The 15,671-nt window shown below is 36.5% G+C and overlaps 1 protein-coding gene across 2 annotated transcripts; it reads right to left on the reverse strand.

Moving 5' to 3' along the window:
- Positions 1-486: 486 nt before the first annotated feature.
- Positions 487-15,606, reverse strand: orai1a (ORAI calcium release-activated calcium modulator 1a). 2 transcript variants are annotated; one of them, XM_026244205.1, is made up of 2 exons: positions 15,033-15,606; positions 487-1,839 (listed from the first exon to the last, which is right to left on the reverse strand). In XM_026244205.1, the coding sequence occupies exon 2, from the start codon at positions 1,831-1,833 to the stop codon at positions 1,288-1,290; it is 546 nt and encodes a 181-aa protein (XP_026099990.1). In that variant the 5' UTR covers positions 1,834-1,839; positions 15,033-15,606; the 3' UTR covers positions 487-1,287. The 2 variants fall into 2 exon arrangements, with proteins under 2 accessions (XP_026099990.1, XP_026099989.1); XM_026244204.1 differs by lacking the exon at positions 15,033-15,606 and adding an exon at positions 13,155-13,584.
- Positions 15,607-15,671: the final 65 nt, after the last annotated feature.

Genomic DNA, 15,671 nt, shown 5'->3' on the forward strand with positions numbered 1-15,671 from the left:
TTCACTTTTTATTAGGCAAATGCACATTTTCTATTTGACATATACTTATAAAAAAGTACCATAAAATAAAGCATCAGCTCCCAACTCTGGCATCTTATAAAATCAAGAAAATATAAATAAGGCTTTGTTTGACCTTTAAGTGGGGGGTATTTCAAAGATTCAGGAAAAACAGCAGCCCAGATACTCACAGGATGAAATCTGTAAACAAATTATACCAGTATAATTGAATTGCCTCTTCACAGCAAAAAGCTTTTTAAAATATCTATTTTAAGAATAATAAATCCACATTTTGTTCACACAATCAAAACACGACGAACAAACACAGTAAAAAAAAATACACAATATTTATAATATACATTTTTGAGCTGAATCACAAAATATAATTAACAAAAATTCCAGCAATTTTTTTTTTTTACATGTGGGTTTTAGGAAAAACGGCTCTACCAAATGTTATTTTCAATGACATTTTAACACTGCGTTTAAAAATAAAAGCATGACACTATGTCACTTCCAGGGTAAAAATGTAACACCACATTTAGACTTCATGCGGTTAAACTGACCAGAAAAAGAAAATTAATCTATCATCATAATACTGAAAAACATTCTAACTGCATTTGAGTGTAATCATTTGGACTAACAGTAAATGCAAATACTGAACTAGAACAACCAAACACCTCTTGCGAACATGTTGGTGTCACTATTCAATCAACTCCTAAATTACAATTTAAAAAAAAGGCCTACATCTTTATCATTTTGCCACTGAATCCTGCAGCTATAAAAACTTTTTCTAAGCTGGAAGCATCAAAAATGCTGAAATCGAAATTAAAGCTTGAGTAAGACAGCCAGACAACTAACAGCAGCAGGGAAGGGAGGGGATCAAAACTCTTTAATTTCTAACATTATTTTAATTTTAACATTAATGCTATGATTTAATGTTATTTTTACCTCAATTTTAACCCCCTCTGTCTTTTTTTGATGATGTGTTTACTGGGGCAAGTGTGAGGCAACCTCTCACTCAAACGAGACAACGATCCAATCAATTCCTGAAGTCTCGAACTACATGTCTTCTTTTTGGAGAAACCAATTCAACTGCATTTTTTCTCTTATTTTGTGTGCAAAGAGATGATTAGAAATGCCGGTTAAGCTTGTATGTACACTACATATAAAACAAGGCATCACAATACAGTGCAATTGCAGAATCCCTGATTCCCATCCTCTGGTGTCTATTCAGGACAACAGTCCACATGTTGTTTGGTCTGAGAATAAGGGCTCATCTAAGCGCGTCGACTAAACTAAGTGTGCTGAAGAGGGATGGTTGGACGCATCTCCCCTGTGATCCAGTTGATTTTGCATCTGAGTGATTTTGGCCAGAACCTCCAACTCCTGGTGCTGCTGCTCTGTTTTGTGGCTGACCAGCGAACGGTAGAAATGCATGGCGAAAACAATGAACACAAAGGCAAAGGGCACCATGATGACGGTAGAGACGATTGCTGCAGCTACCCCCGGGTTTATCCCTGAAGATGCAGAATTATTCTTCAGCGGGAGGAACTTCACCCAGCACATAAGAACCACCTCAGCAAGAAAGAGGAGGGTGCCTAGTACGGTGGAGAAGGCCCAGGCCAGCTCGATGTGGTGGTGCATGCGCTCGTGTGGAGATTCCTTTATGGAGTTCAGGTTGGGGATGTTGCTCACGGCATCCAGGTTGGGCAGGATACATGTGCTGACCATCAAGGCAAAGAGATGGACGGCCACCAGCACTGTTGTGCAGGCACTGAAAGCGATCAGTAAGCCCGGAGGGTAATCGTAATCGTTCTCAAGCTGGGCCTCCACCATCGCCACCTGAAAGCACATTCATCGGTAACATAAGACAGTCACAGTTAACCTCAATAAATTAAACTTTCAAATTACTAAACTGAGATAAACCTGTTTACATTTACATTTACTCATTTAGCAGACGCTTTTATCCAAAGCGACTTACAGATGAAGACAGTGGAAGCAATCAAAAACAACAAAAAGAGCAATGATATATAAGTGCTATAACAAGTCTCAGTTAGGTTAACACAGTACACGTAGCATGGGATTTTAACTAATATAATAAATAAAAAAAGAAAACAGATAGAATAAAAAAATAAAAGAATAGAGCAAGCTAATTAGAGGTCTTTACACATACACACACACACATAAATATACAAGTGCATAATAAATGAAAAGAAAATAGAATACAAAAAGATTAGAAAGGTAGTTACATTTTTAAAGAATAGAATTAGAATAGTGAGTGTTAAAGTTAGAGGGTCAAATAAAGATGGAAGAGATGTGTTTTAAGCATGTGTTTAGAATTAAAACATTAATGCTTGCATCCAATCAATGTGTCTGTCTGAATATGAATTTCGATGTGACTGATGAAAATTCTATAATCCCAAAGAAAGTGGATTAAATAAAATTCCATTTTATACATTTAAATGACTTGTATGCAATGAAATTGTGACAAAACGTGTTGCATTAGCTCACTGCAACTACCTAAATCGATAAAGCAGCAAAGAAATAAATAAAAGAATTCTATATTCTCTGTGAAAAATAAGTCTCAATATCTTGGAGATTGTAATTATGTACTTAAATATGTCATTTCACTGGTCTTATTTTATTAATGTTTAGGGGTGTAACAGTACGTGTATTCATACCGAACCGTTTCGGTAAAGGGCTTTCGGTACGGTGCGCGTGTGTACCGAATGACGTAATGCAATATTTTGTGCGCGGAAAATAAGTACATTTTTGTGTTTCCAAACGAACATATTAAAGCTGCAGTAGGTAACTTTTGTAAATATATATTTTTTACATATTTGTTAAACCTGTCATTATGTCCTGATAGTAGAATATGAGACAGATAATCTGTGAAAAAAATCAAGCTCCTCTGGCTCCTCCCAGTGCTCCTATTGCCATTTGAAGAAAGCCATCCGCTCCCGGTAAGAAATCAACCAATCAGAGCTGCGGTCCGTAACTTTGTTTGTGTTCAAAGTGTATAAAAATGTATATAATAAGCAAGTACACCATGAATCCATTTTCCAAACCGTGTTTTTAACTTGTCCTGAATCACTAGGGTGCATCTATAATAAGTGTTTATATTCGGACTATTTTAGATTGCTTCGGGGGTACCGCGGCGGAGTAACCCAGTACCTTTGTGATTCTTCATAGACATAAACAGAGAGAAGTAGTTCCGGCTACGATGTTCTTCCGCAAGACGCAAGCAGTTCCGTTAATTAACCACTAGAGCGTCAAAAGTTCCCTACCGCAGCTTTAAGTGGCCGAAGTTTGTGCAAATCCCGCCCTGCAGCTGATTAAGGCCGGCGACACACTGGATGCTTGGCGCAAGCGTCTCATGGCGTGTCCGTTTTTAATTCGGCTCCCATGTTAACAGGTTAGAGCTAGCAAACTGCCTGCGTGAGCGAGTAACCCCAGAGTGCAGTCTGGACGATGGGGCGGGGCGACACTTCGAGGCGGAACGACACGTGTTGCCCCGCCCATATTTGTTTTCCCCACCTTTGACATTTTGCTCCATGCCAGCAGGGGGCAGTTTGCGTTGAAACAAACAGAACGGTGGCACCTGCAGCAGCAGAGTAATAACGCTATTCCACGTTGATTGCATGAGGTGAGTAAAAGTGGTTGTGTAAATATCTTATAATATTAAATGCGATGTTCGATCATTTATTTATCCATGGTACGTTCAATTTGAATAATTTTTGTTAATAACTGTTATAAATTGCTCATTTGATTGTTCTTTGTGGATTGTAACCGTACACTCTGTACATGGCTTTAGTTCTTAGGTTTGATTTTACAGAGGTTTGCCATTACATTTGTCAAGTTATATGAACAGACATGCATGATTATTGTGTGTATATTATTATTATTATTATTATTCAGGATGACATGATCAGGAGGTGGTGGTGTTCTGTTCTCCTGGACAGCTTTACTCCGTAAATGGATGTAGCTGTTTGAATGTTGCTACATGAAACATTACTCTGTACTATATCTAGCAATATACCTACCTCTTGACATTTGTTCTTTTAGAGCTCAACCACTGAGGGGAGGATCTTCACCATTCAAAAGACATTGTCTTCAGGCAGAGTCCAGCAAAGCAGGTTATTTGTGCACATACATTCATTAAGAACTAATAATTACACGTGTGTACATGCAGAGGTATTTTAGTTATTACAGCTACATAGTTGTTCAGATATGAAATTAGGATTATGTACAAGTACTATATTGGTCAGCACTGTGGATCATTTAATATATAGCCATCAGTTAACATCAGCATCAAAGACATGTAAAAACATTTCAGCTTAATTCATTTTCAGACAGCAGTGAGTGTTTTAAATAACTTCTGTTTGCAATCTAATGTGGATTTTGTTCAACATATAAGACAGAAATATTTATATTCAATGTAAAAGACCTTCATGTGGATCATGCATACAAATATATACAAATATCTCACTGGATTATTACAATTATTGGCAAAATGAATGTGTGGAAATGTAAACTAATATATCCTACTGACACACTACAGCAAAAGATATAAATAATTGGCTTAAAACGATTTTTTTCAATGTGAAAATACTAACATGCCTAATACTTCTGCACAGTACTGTATATATTAACATTTTATTAGTGGTATTATAAAAGAATGAGTATGCAGTTGTGACAATCTATAGAGTTTGTTTAAAGCAAGGTTGTCTGTATTCAGTGTTTATATAATGTTTAATAACTTTTATATACATGTATAAATAAACCTATGCATGTTTTTGATTCAACAGCTTCCTCTGGAAGTCCTCAGTGAAGTTATTGTCAGCGGGTGACTGCATATTTGACACTTTCTCTGGTTTGCAGATGGTTTAGTGATGTGCTCACTCAAGAAGTTTTTCGGAAAGCGGCACACTTTGCCTGGCTAGACAGTAAGATTTCCCCCTATTTAATGCTCATTCTCCAGTTGAATTTTGTAGTACGAGGCTGTTAAACTTTTTTTTATTATTATCTTTCCTGTATCTTGTCTTTACGCTAAAAGTTGTGGCCAACTGGAAGAATTGTCCTCCTGTCTACCGGAACGAGTTCAGACGGATGTACAGCATCAGGGAACGCTTGCAGTGCAGAGCCCTTTTCAAGTTTAACCCACCAGGGTACAGGGAAGAGGCCGGTGTGGTGATCTTCTGGGCTTTTTTTTACACAGGATTTTGTTCCAAGGACTGAAACACATTTGTGTGTTAAGTTCATTGAAGGGAAATAGAGAATGAACTGAGATCAACTGGTTTTGATGTATTAATTGATGTTATTTAAAGTTAAACTTTGCACTGTATAATGTTTTAATAAAAAAGCTATGGCAAACATGTGCATGACAACAGGTTTTAGTCATTTACATCAGTCTATCGTTCTTTAAGGTTTCTCATATTTGATGGTAACATGATTTGCTATGCATTGCTCAAAATGAATTCTTAATATTATGTAATATTTCAATTACCAATGATTTTATAAAGTGTTTAAAGGGGTGATTAAATGTATTATGTTTTTATATAGAAGCGGGTAACTAAATAAATTCAGGATTAATAAGGTTTTCAGTAGAGCAGTTCAGAAAACAAATAACAGAAAGTGACGAGTGTTTTTGAGCAAGTTCTTTAGAACCTGTATAGTTCCTTCCTTGCAAAAAGTAACCATGGATTTATCGTAGTAAAAATATTTGTTGGCATATTAATTACCATGTGCTGTAATTATAAAAACACCATAGTTTAACTATAGTTTCTGTAGCAGAACCATGGTAAATTTTCGTAGAGGCTAAGGTAATGTTCTGTATATTATTGGTGACATTCAGAGACTGGTGACAATTTGTTACACACACACACACACACACACACACACACACACACACACACACACACACACACACACACACACATATATATATATATATATATATATATATATATATATATATATATATTTGTATATATAATTTGAATATATAAATCAAGGTACTCCATGACTATCTACATAACCATACTTCGCATTATATTGCCGTGTCATTTTCAAAAACCAGTGAGTAATGCCGAGGTAGCGTCTACAGCCATTGAGGGAGTAGACCATTTATTTCTATTCTGTTCGTCGTAATCCAAAACTCTTTGTATTTATACGGGATGTTGTGGAAACGCAACAATAAATGCAAAAGCACAAGATTTATATTCGCTTTTTAATTTGTATTAAAAGTTTATTCATCTGAGTGTCTACTTCCGCATTCCAATCCTGCTCACAGCGTCATAATTCTCTATACCAATAAGCTGTAAAATCGTCACTCATCTTTACACCAATAAGCTCATCTTAATCATAAACCAATAACCGCTGGGGTGGGCGGGGCGACACGTACTTGGCGTGAGCCGCGCATCTCAGGCATAGTCTATTTTGCCGTCAATACTGTTGATGGTGTCCTTTATCAGTAGGCTTTATATTTATGCTCAACATGAAGTATAGATATTGTTGTCATGAGGACAAGAGCCTGGTCTGTCGGCGGTCTTCCTGTCACCTACAGTAGCAGGCACAGCACGGTTCTGGTGCAGCAGGCCTACAAGCTGGGATTGGTAATGCTGCACTGTAATCATAGTTATTTATTTATATTTTTCATTATATTTCATTATATGATATTGGTTTGAGACTGAGAGTATTTTATTTAGTGGAGAACTTTGCAGCAGTATTTTATTTCTTATTCTTTTTTTATTTTATATATATTTTATTAAAAAGTATATAAAAAAAAAGTGTATAGTAATAAACAATCTGCAGTTTTCTTTCCCTTACTGTACCGAAAATGAACCGAACCGTGACTTTAAAACCGAGGTACGTACCGAACCGTGATTTATACGTACCGTTACAACTCTGTTAATGTTCAAATCTTTTATTGAAAAACAAGAAACATTTTGATTAGGAAAAACATTTTTGTTTTTCCTCATGCTTTTGAGCACACAACAGATCCCATGTCCTCTGGTTAATGAGGCCAAAAGCAGCCCAGCATGGTACATGGTGCCACAGATATGAGATGAGTTTGGTAAACTGAAATGTGTTATTATCTGTAATTGACACGTATCCCTAAGAGAGAGCTGTTTGTGAAATGCAGTTACCTCATGCAACTCATGTACAGCTCATTTCCTGTGATGCACTTATTTCTCAGAGACTAACCTCAAGCCCAATAATCAACCTCTACGCAATTTTCCAGTTGCTTAAACACATTTCCGGAAACTTATAACACCTTTCTGCTTCTAAGGTCAGTCGAAACTCTAGTTATGAGAACAGAATAAACATGTTTATGAACTTTTACAGGGGAGGAAACAATGCTTCCCATATATAAATCAATGGCTGTGTGTTCAATCAAACATCATCACTACAATATGAACAGATAGCAAAACATGTCCTCGTATTAATATTATTTTGTGAGAAAACTGAAATGCACTTTAAGTAATATCTCCACTAATGTAAACCCCAAATGTCAATTTCTTTTTAATAAAATTTCAAATCAAGTGCATTTTTATTTGCAAGCGAATACTGCAGTAATGCAGTAGTTATTTAACTACAGTATTAATATTTAAACTAATTGGTATTTAAACAATTTAATTTAGGAGCTTCATTGGTAACTGTATCAGTGTTAACGACTCTTTTAAGTGAACGATTCATTCTCGTTTACTCCCACGCACTGGTTTAAGCTTTTCATTTACTGAAGACACTTGAACCGACTGCGTTCTTGCCCTCAAAGACAGACTACAGCATAAATAACCAGAAACCAGCATTAAAGTCCTTGTTGTAAAGGAATATTTCATTGGTTAAGCCTGCCGAACGAATATGCCATCCTTCACCAAACCACTCACTGAAAGAGATGGCTATTTTGTGAACAAAGTTTGAATGAACTCAGAGAAATTGTTATTAAAGAATAAGTTCAGGTCCAGAATAACAATTTCCTGGTCATTTACCCATGTTATCCAAGATACCAAAAAATCTGCCGATCCGATCCCAGCAGAGTTTTTTTTTTTTTTTTTAATCGATGTAGATCTTTCTATACTTCTCTGTGTTGACCTGATCATCCCTCTCTTGTGTGTTAATCACAATCTACTACATACAACTTCAATTTAATGAAAAACTACAAATGAAAAATATATAATCATAATCTATGATAAAAATACTAGGGGTGTAACGGTTCACAAAATTCACGGTTCGGTTCAATACGATACACTGGTGTCACGGTTCGGTACGGTACGGTTCGGTATGTTTTATTTATTAAAACTAACAATGTTTTTTTTTTTTTTTTAACATTGAACTGATGGAGCTATTCTTTACCCATCTTCTATGGTGTTTTCTTAGCAGAATACTGTATAAAACAAAAACAGCTCCTTATTTAAAAAAAAATGAAAATGATATATTGTTGTAGTAGTTATGAACAAATACAAAGATTTAACTTTTTATATGGAACTCTATAACTATTTATATTGAGTGTGTTTTTAATTGTGTCTCTATAGAGCTTATGTTTTTTGGAACAAAGCAGGAATTACGGTCTGGCTGAAATGGGATCGTGAAGGAATATTGTAACAGGGCTCAATTGTATGTTCTTAAAACCTGCGTTTTCCACTACAGAGTAATGCGCTCGCTCACTCAGTATGCGCTGAAGGCTTGTTGCAAAATGGCTAATGCGTTTAAGAGACCAGAAATAGAAGATCCTCCAATAACCAACAGGTCTGGTGTTTGGGTGCACTTTGGATTCCCTGTAAACTATAATGGTGATGATAGAATGAATGGTAAATAGTAAGGTCTCATATCCGCGGCTATAACATAAATGTAACGTAAATGTACCAATCGCCGCAGTGATGTCTTTTGCCCTGTTTGAATACGTTGGAAATGTCTGTCTAAATGCTGCGGGGATAGTTTGTTGCGTGTATGTTTCTCCTTTTTTTCGTCTTTTCCCAGATACTGACACACTAAGGTGATGTCGTCGTAAATGAGTTGACATGTTTTAAAGGGGGGGTGAAATGCTATTTCATGCATACTGATTTTTTTACACTGTTAAAGAGTTGGATTCCCATGCTAAACATGGACAAAGTTTCAAAAATTAAGTTGCACATTTGAAGGAGTATTTTTGTTCCAAAAATACCTCTTCCGGTTTGTCACAAGTTTCGGAAAGTTTTTTTCGAGTATGGCTCTGTGTGACGTTAGATGGAGCGGAATTTCCTTATATGGGTTCTACGGCACTTCTGCCGGAAGAGCACGTGCTCCCGTAGAGCACAGTACAGACATTCACTGATCAGAGCGAGAGACCAAATTGTCACAAAAGAAGTGTGTTTTTGGTTGCCAGGGCAAGACAACCCTGCACAGACAAAAAGATGACATAAAGTGGAACTTAGTCATTTTCCAAAACCGCTAAGCAAATATATACAGTTTCAGTACATACCACATAGAGACGTTGTTGCTGATGCTGCTCTTGTTAAATTTCAGCCTCTGGATCTGATTCTGGATCATAAATATACGATGAATCTGACTGTAAGCCATGGTTTGTTTTGGATGTTTTTTTCCTCACGGTAATGTCACAGCTTCCGAACGCTCTCAACGCAAAAGCCTACTGGCGCTCGTGATTCTTTAGCTCCGCCCACACGTCACGCCTCCAGCCACTCGTGTTTTTCCGGGAAAAATCGGTACAGACTATCTTTCTCTTATGAATATAATAAAACTAAAGACATTTTGGAGTTATGAAGGATGCAGTACTACTCTATAGGTACTCAAGATTAACAGGATATTGAGTGAAAACAAGCATTTCACCCGCCCTTTAAGTATTCCCGCTGGTGTTTTTTTTTTTTTTCGCTTGTGTACCCTTTTGTCATGTAGCAGATGCGACCGTTGTTTTTTTATCCACCACTCTCTTGCCATCACCATTATAGTTTACAGGGAATCCAAAGTGCACCCAAACACCAGTCCTGTTGGTTATTGGGAGGATCTTCTATTTCTGGTCTGTTAAACGCATTGGCCATTTTGCAACGAGCCTTCAGCACACACTGAGTGAGCGGGCGCCTGACTGAGTAGCCTAACATAAACATATAAGTTGGTGTTTTTTTTTTTCTTCAGGGGTGTCAAGGGCATTGCCTGTTACATCGTTTGGGTTATTGCGCTACCTTGTTGAAAGCGTTACCTTATATTTCACAAACTTTTTTATTTTCCAAATATAATTAATTAGTCCAATGAACCGTTCGGTACATAATGCGTACGGTTCAATACGAACGGTTCAATACAAATATGCGTATCGTTACACCCCTAAAAAATACTATTATAAACTAGGTCAGTGGATAATTCAGCAGCTAAATGGTAAAATTGCACTTTGTATTGTTGTAAAATGCATTCATGAAAAAACAAGTATATACATTTCTACAGAAATTTGAAACTGTGTTTGTTTTTTATTTTAGAAATATACATTGTAGGCTTTTATACCTATGTTTTATACTCTTTTACCTTCTGTTCTTTAATATTTTTTAATTGTTTAAGCTTTATTTTTAGTTAAAAAAATAATAATTGTATGCATTTGTCATTTTTTATTATTTTTTTATAGTATTTATACAGTTTTAGCTTTTAGTTTTGGATCTGATAGTAATTGTTGTAATACTACAACTGATCGCCTCTGTTGTCCACATTTGTAAGTTGCTTCAGTTCTCTCTTCACAGCAGTTCAGTCAGTGTACTGTTTGAGTAAATGAATGACTCCGGGATGAAAACAATTCAGTCTAATTTGGTGAACTGGTTCAAGTGGTTCACTAAGAAGAACTGGTCAAATCGATCAATTAATTTTCAAAACGGTCATCACTAGTACAAAAGGAATAGATATTGATAGGTAGTGTATTAAATCAGTGCGTTAGCTTAATGAGCCTTTTCTTTGAACAGTTTTAAACCTCAGTTACTGTGTGCTCTTGAAGAGAGTTTCATGGTTTTGACTGTAGTAACCGAACACACAATTTGATTGCTGAAAGAAGAGTGTATGTGAACTTGAATTTAAGGACTTCAATATTAATCTGTACCTCACACCGAACTATGGGACAGCTTCAGAACACTTGAAATATGTTCACGAAAATGGTTTGGTGCTTTACAATGTTTTTGTGCCTTTCCTGGTGCTCAACAATAACAAAGAATAGTATACCCAACAGTATCGGATTTGTATCTGTCTCGTCTGACCGATACCCGATCTGAAGAAAATGCCAGTATCGGAGCCGATACCGATACCGAGTATCGGATCGATGCATCCCTACTGACCACGTAATGCATGTAACGCGTGCGCATTGCAGAGCTAGTGTAAGATATCCAATTGTGGTTAAAACGTAAACAATTTTTTTATTTTATTATTAAGAAAATTACAGATCTTTCACTAGATAAAACCCTTATTTCTAGGCTGGGATTGTGTAGGGCCCATTGAATCTGCATTGAAACTAAATCTACTGTGTGAATTACTCAATAAGACACAAAAACACACACTTGTCGCGCTACTGGCGAGTATGGTGACCACCCGTCCCGCGTAACGCGTGCGCGCACAGCGGTTGAAGCCCAAATCATGCGTCCCGCAAATTGAGACTGTGTCACGCATAATCAATGCTTGCTCAAAAAAAAGTTGATCGCTCTATATCCTCGAGCCCCAGGCAGTCGAACGACCATTACTTGAAAGTTCAGCACGCTACTGCGAGAGCCGGAGCGAGCGAGTTTGAATGAGAGATGAAGTTTACGTCTTTATTTTTTCTGTTTTAACGTTTTTCCTACATTATTTATATTAAAACATGTTATGTAGGCAATAACTCAGTTTACGATTTGACTAATTTACTGAGGTGGCATCGTTGTTAACTTACAAAAATTATGATCATTTGGTGGATAATTTACATTTTCCCTTTAATAACAGGTATATAGTGTATTCTGATGTAAAATTAACGGTCGCCTGAGGATGCTCAACAACCATCTTATCTGAGCTCAAAACCCTGCTCGAGCGAGTGTCAAGATACTAAAAGTAATAAATACATAATTATGAACCTTTATGTGTGTTTATTTTAGTTCTCAGTACGTTATTTTAATAGCAATTAATGATTATGAACATAAAAGCATTACAAAATATATTATTATTACTATATCTACCATCGATGAAACCACAAAGCTGACGCGGGAGGTATTTGTAACTGCAATGTAAAGTAATTTTGAGTATTATTGCTATTGCTATTATTTTCTAAAATTAGGTACATGTAATATAAAAGTACGTGGCAATGTTTTTGCAACGCGCAGTGTAGGCTATACGTCACTGTCCGAATCCGTTCACTTATTTATTTGTTAACTCCTTCCTTATATAGTGAACTTAACTGCCGTACACTATATAGGGATTAGTGAATGAGTGAATTCCCTTCCCTTGAGTTGTGATGTTAGACTTTTTTTTTTAAACTGTTCCTGTGGTGATGAACAACTACAATTAATTTTAATCCTATATTTTTATATTATAATTTATTTAAAGTTAATAAATTGTAATGAAAAATAAAATAGCTAAAGTAAATCGTAAGTGGAAGTGCATCTGTCAATTCTGTCATGAGCATACATCAGCAATTACACATGTTTAGGGGAATAGGGCATTAATAATATACCATGTAAGGTGGTATGTGCTAGAAATGGGTAAACCACTATCAGTGAGTCTGCCCATGGGGTGGGGGCACCCCGCACAAGGTGTCCCACATTGTCCCTCAGAAACATACCCTTGCCCTTGTCCCCCCTTGGGCTTATTAGCAGGTGGTCACCCTACTGGCGAGTACCTGGAGAGAAGGAATGAATCGCTGAACGGGTACGAATGAATATTTTTAATGAACGGAATCAAAAGATTCGTTTCACTGGGCTGAATCAAAAAGCCCACCACTGAGAGCACAGACTAACACTTTTGAGAATGATGTCGAAGGACTTAAATACAAGGTTAGTGTAAAAGGCTGATGTTTCTAGCCCTCTAAATGACGCTATATCCATGACAGATGCCGTTTGCACATCAATGCGACTGTCATGTCGTGTCATGTTACAAGGCTCCAACTATATAGCAATATAAGTTCCACCTTCGCACCCAAAGTGTTAAGTAACTTAATTGATTCATTAACTCACCATAGCAAAGCCGGAGAGCAGAGCAGAGGTACTGCTTGTCGCTTTAAGTTTAGCTCGACTCAAGTAAAGTTTTCTCCAGGACAAAGTTTGAAGCGAGTGCTCATTCGAAGTCATTGCACTTGTTATGATGTAACGTAAGTTCAAAAGTTTTGAAACTTAATGTTTTAATCCGAGATCGCCTTTCTGTCTTCTTGATTACACTTGTATGTATGCCGAAGACCTCCGACCTGATACTGATGACATACTCTGATTGTAAAATGACTACTAGCGCCAGTAACTCAGTCGGCACTACAGACTGACTGATCCATCAGAAACTACAAGTCGAGCTACCCACAATACACCGCTGACGCTCAATATGGAGAAGATGCTTTGTGGGATTTGTAGTCCTCAACGGTTCTCCCCCCACGCGGGCTCGATTTGAACAGTCATGTCCTGGAATTGTTTTGTGTGAGTGTGCAGTTAATATATATTGTGTTCCCTATCCCAGTCTCATTTGCAAGGTTAATGCTCGACCCAAAAGAGTTTTTTTGCTCAATGAAACACACCAAATTTCTACATTTAATTTAATTAAATTTTTGACTGTCTTCATGTTTTGTTTTAACAGGCGCAGAATATGAACTGGCGTTAGGAATCTGAATGATGCATGAAAACGGTAATCTCTCTACCTCAATTTCTGTTTTTTGTTTTGTTTTTGTTTCCACCTATCTGGTTTACAACCGATTAGGTGGTACACAGCCAAATATAGATGGATGTTTTTGTGTTTAAAAAACTGAGATAAGGTTTTATATCTAATTATAACTGTTTTTAAAATGTACTATAGGTTTTACATCATAACCAATACAGTGGTATTTGTAGTGAGGCCATAATAACCACAGGTCAAACCATTTATGGACCCCTATTACAATGATTAAATCAGTTTAACTGTAGTTTCTACAAACTAGGCCATCTGTTAATAAAAATAGCAGCCTATACAAATACAGGTTGTATAACTACATTTCCATAATTGTAGGCCTTATAAAATGATTGAGCTCAGTTTGCATTAATTGTTAACATGAATCAGCATTATCACTAGAATACCATAGTAACTGTAGTTATTGGTAATATAGTAATGTTAGAGATTGTTTTCATCTGGCAAGTTAATTTCACAATTTCCTTAATAGATATTGATCATCATGACAGTCCAGGGTAGAAAAGCTGGACACTGGGTAAGTTAGCACAGTAAATAAATAAGGTTATTTTCTTAATAGGCACTTACCTATAAAGTGTTGGCTTAAAACAATTTGTTTCCCCTCAAACCAATTAAGCACAAACCCTGACCCGAAGGTAATTAAAAAAATTAAATTGGTCATGTCAATCACAGACCCTATTGCCATAACACTGAAGTTTGAGTTGACCAATGAAATCAGTGGTTTGAATTTTGTAATTATAATTACAAAATTAAAAGTTGGCATGAAATCAGAATTAACTGTATGAATTGCCAAATGATTCATCTATTCAAGCTAAAAACAAAACTGTTGTGTAATTGGATGGAGTTTTAGGGAATTAAACTAAAACCATAATAAAATATGTTGGTTACTTGTAAAATAAACATTAACCAAAATAAATTAAATATAATTATAAATTATAATTTAAATATCATCAGTCAAGTGTAAAATCAGCATTTCTGTTCCTTATTTAGTTTAACTCGAGGTACTAAAATGAAAACTAACACTTCAATAACTATATAGACAGGGAAAAATAAAAAATGACAAAAACACTAAAGTTACAAAAACTTGAACTAAAATTAAAATGATGCCTAGTAGCACTACTTTGTACTTAAATCCTAGTTTCATTTTATTTTGACATTAGTATCTGTATGCCATCTTACTGTTTACTTACTTTTCTACATTGATGCAAGTGGTTCGACAGGTTTTTCTGGAGATTTCAGCCTTTTGATTTAAACTTTAACATCATCAAACCTTAACCGATGTATTTTAGTTCAAACAACTTCCCAAATGTGGATGCCTAAATCTGCCATTCAGCAGAATGGGTCACATTAGTGAAATAAATGCTGATCCAAACAAAGCCCGATTCCTTCTGTCTGACTCATGTGAGAGTAACTGAAAAAATTATAATAAAGGCACCTTAATGTGACACATCTGACCATTGTCATTCAAACGAGCCCCCCAACTTGTTTGACTAGCACTACTGTATGAGCATTTCCTGCACTGATGCTTGCAGAAAACAACACAGCAACACATTCGACTAAAACAATCAAACCCAGATCAACTGATAACTTCCTGTATTTGTAAGAGGAAGGCAACATCAGACCCTCTGAATCACTCGCAGAGCGAGACCTTGCTCTCGTATGGTAATGTCAGTACTCCTTTTGTGTTCAGTAGTGCCACCCCCAATCAACCCCCCCAATCTCCAACCCAAACCCACAGTACATTGTGTGCTTTTGTAGGCAAGCCTGTAACTGGACGCCATGCGGTCTGTGATTGGCTGAGCTGAGGCCCCCCTCTCCCCCGTCTTCGT

Source organism: Carassius auratus, unplaced genomic scaffold, assembly GCF_003368295.1.
Source record: "Carassius auratus strain Wakin unplaced genomic scaffold, ASM336829v1 scaf_tig00005214, whole genome shotgun sequence".
In the NCBI taxonomy this organism is placed as follows: domain Eukaryota; kingdom Metazoa; phylum Chordata; class Actinopteri; order Cypriniformes; family Cyprinidae; genus Carassius; species Carassius auratus.

Coding starts and splice junctions, on each gene's coding strand:
- orai1a (XM_026244204.1), bottom strand. CDS start 13,268: ATGACTTCGAATGAGCACTCGCTTCAAACTTTGTCCTGGAGAAAACTT. Junction 1,840..13,154: donor TGCTCTCCGGCTTTGCTATG/GTGAGTTAATGA, acceptor ATGTGCTTTCAG/GTGGCGATGGTGGAGGCCCA.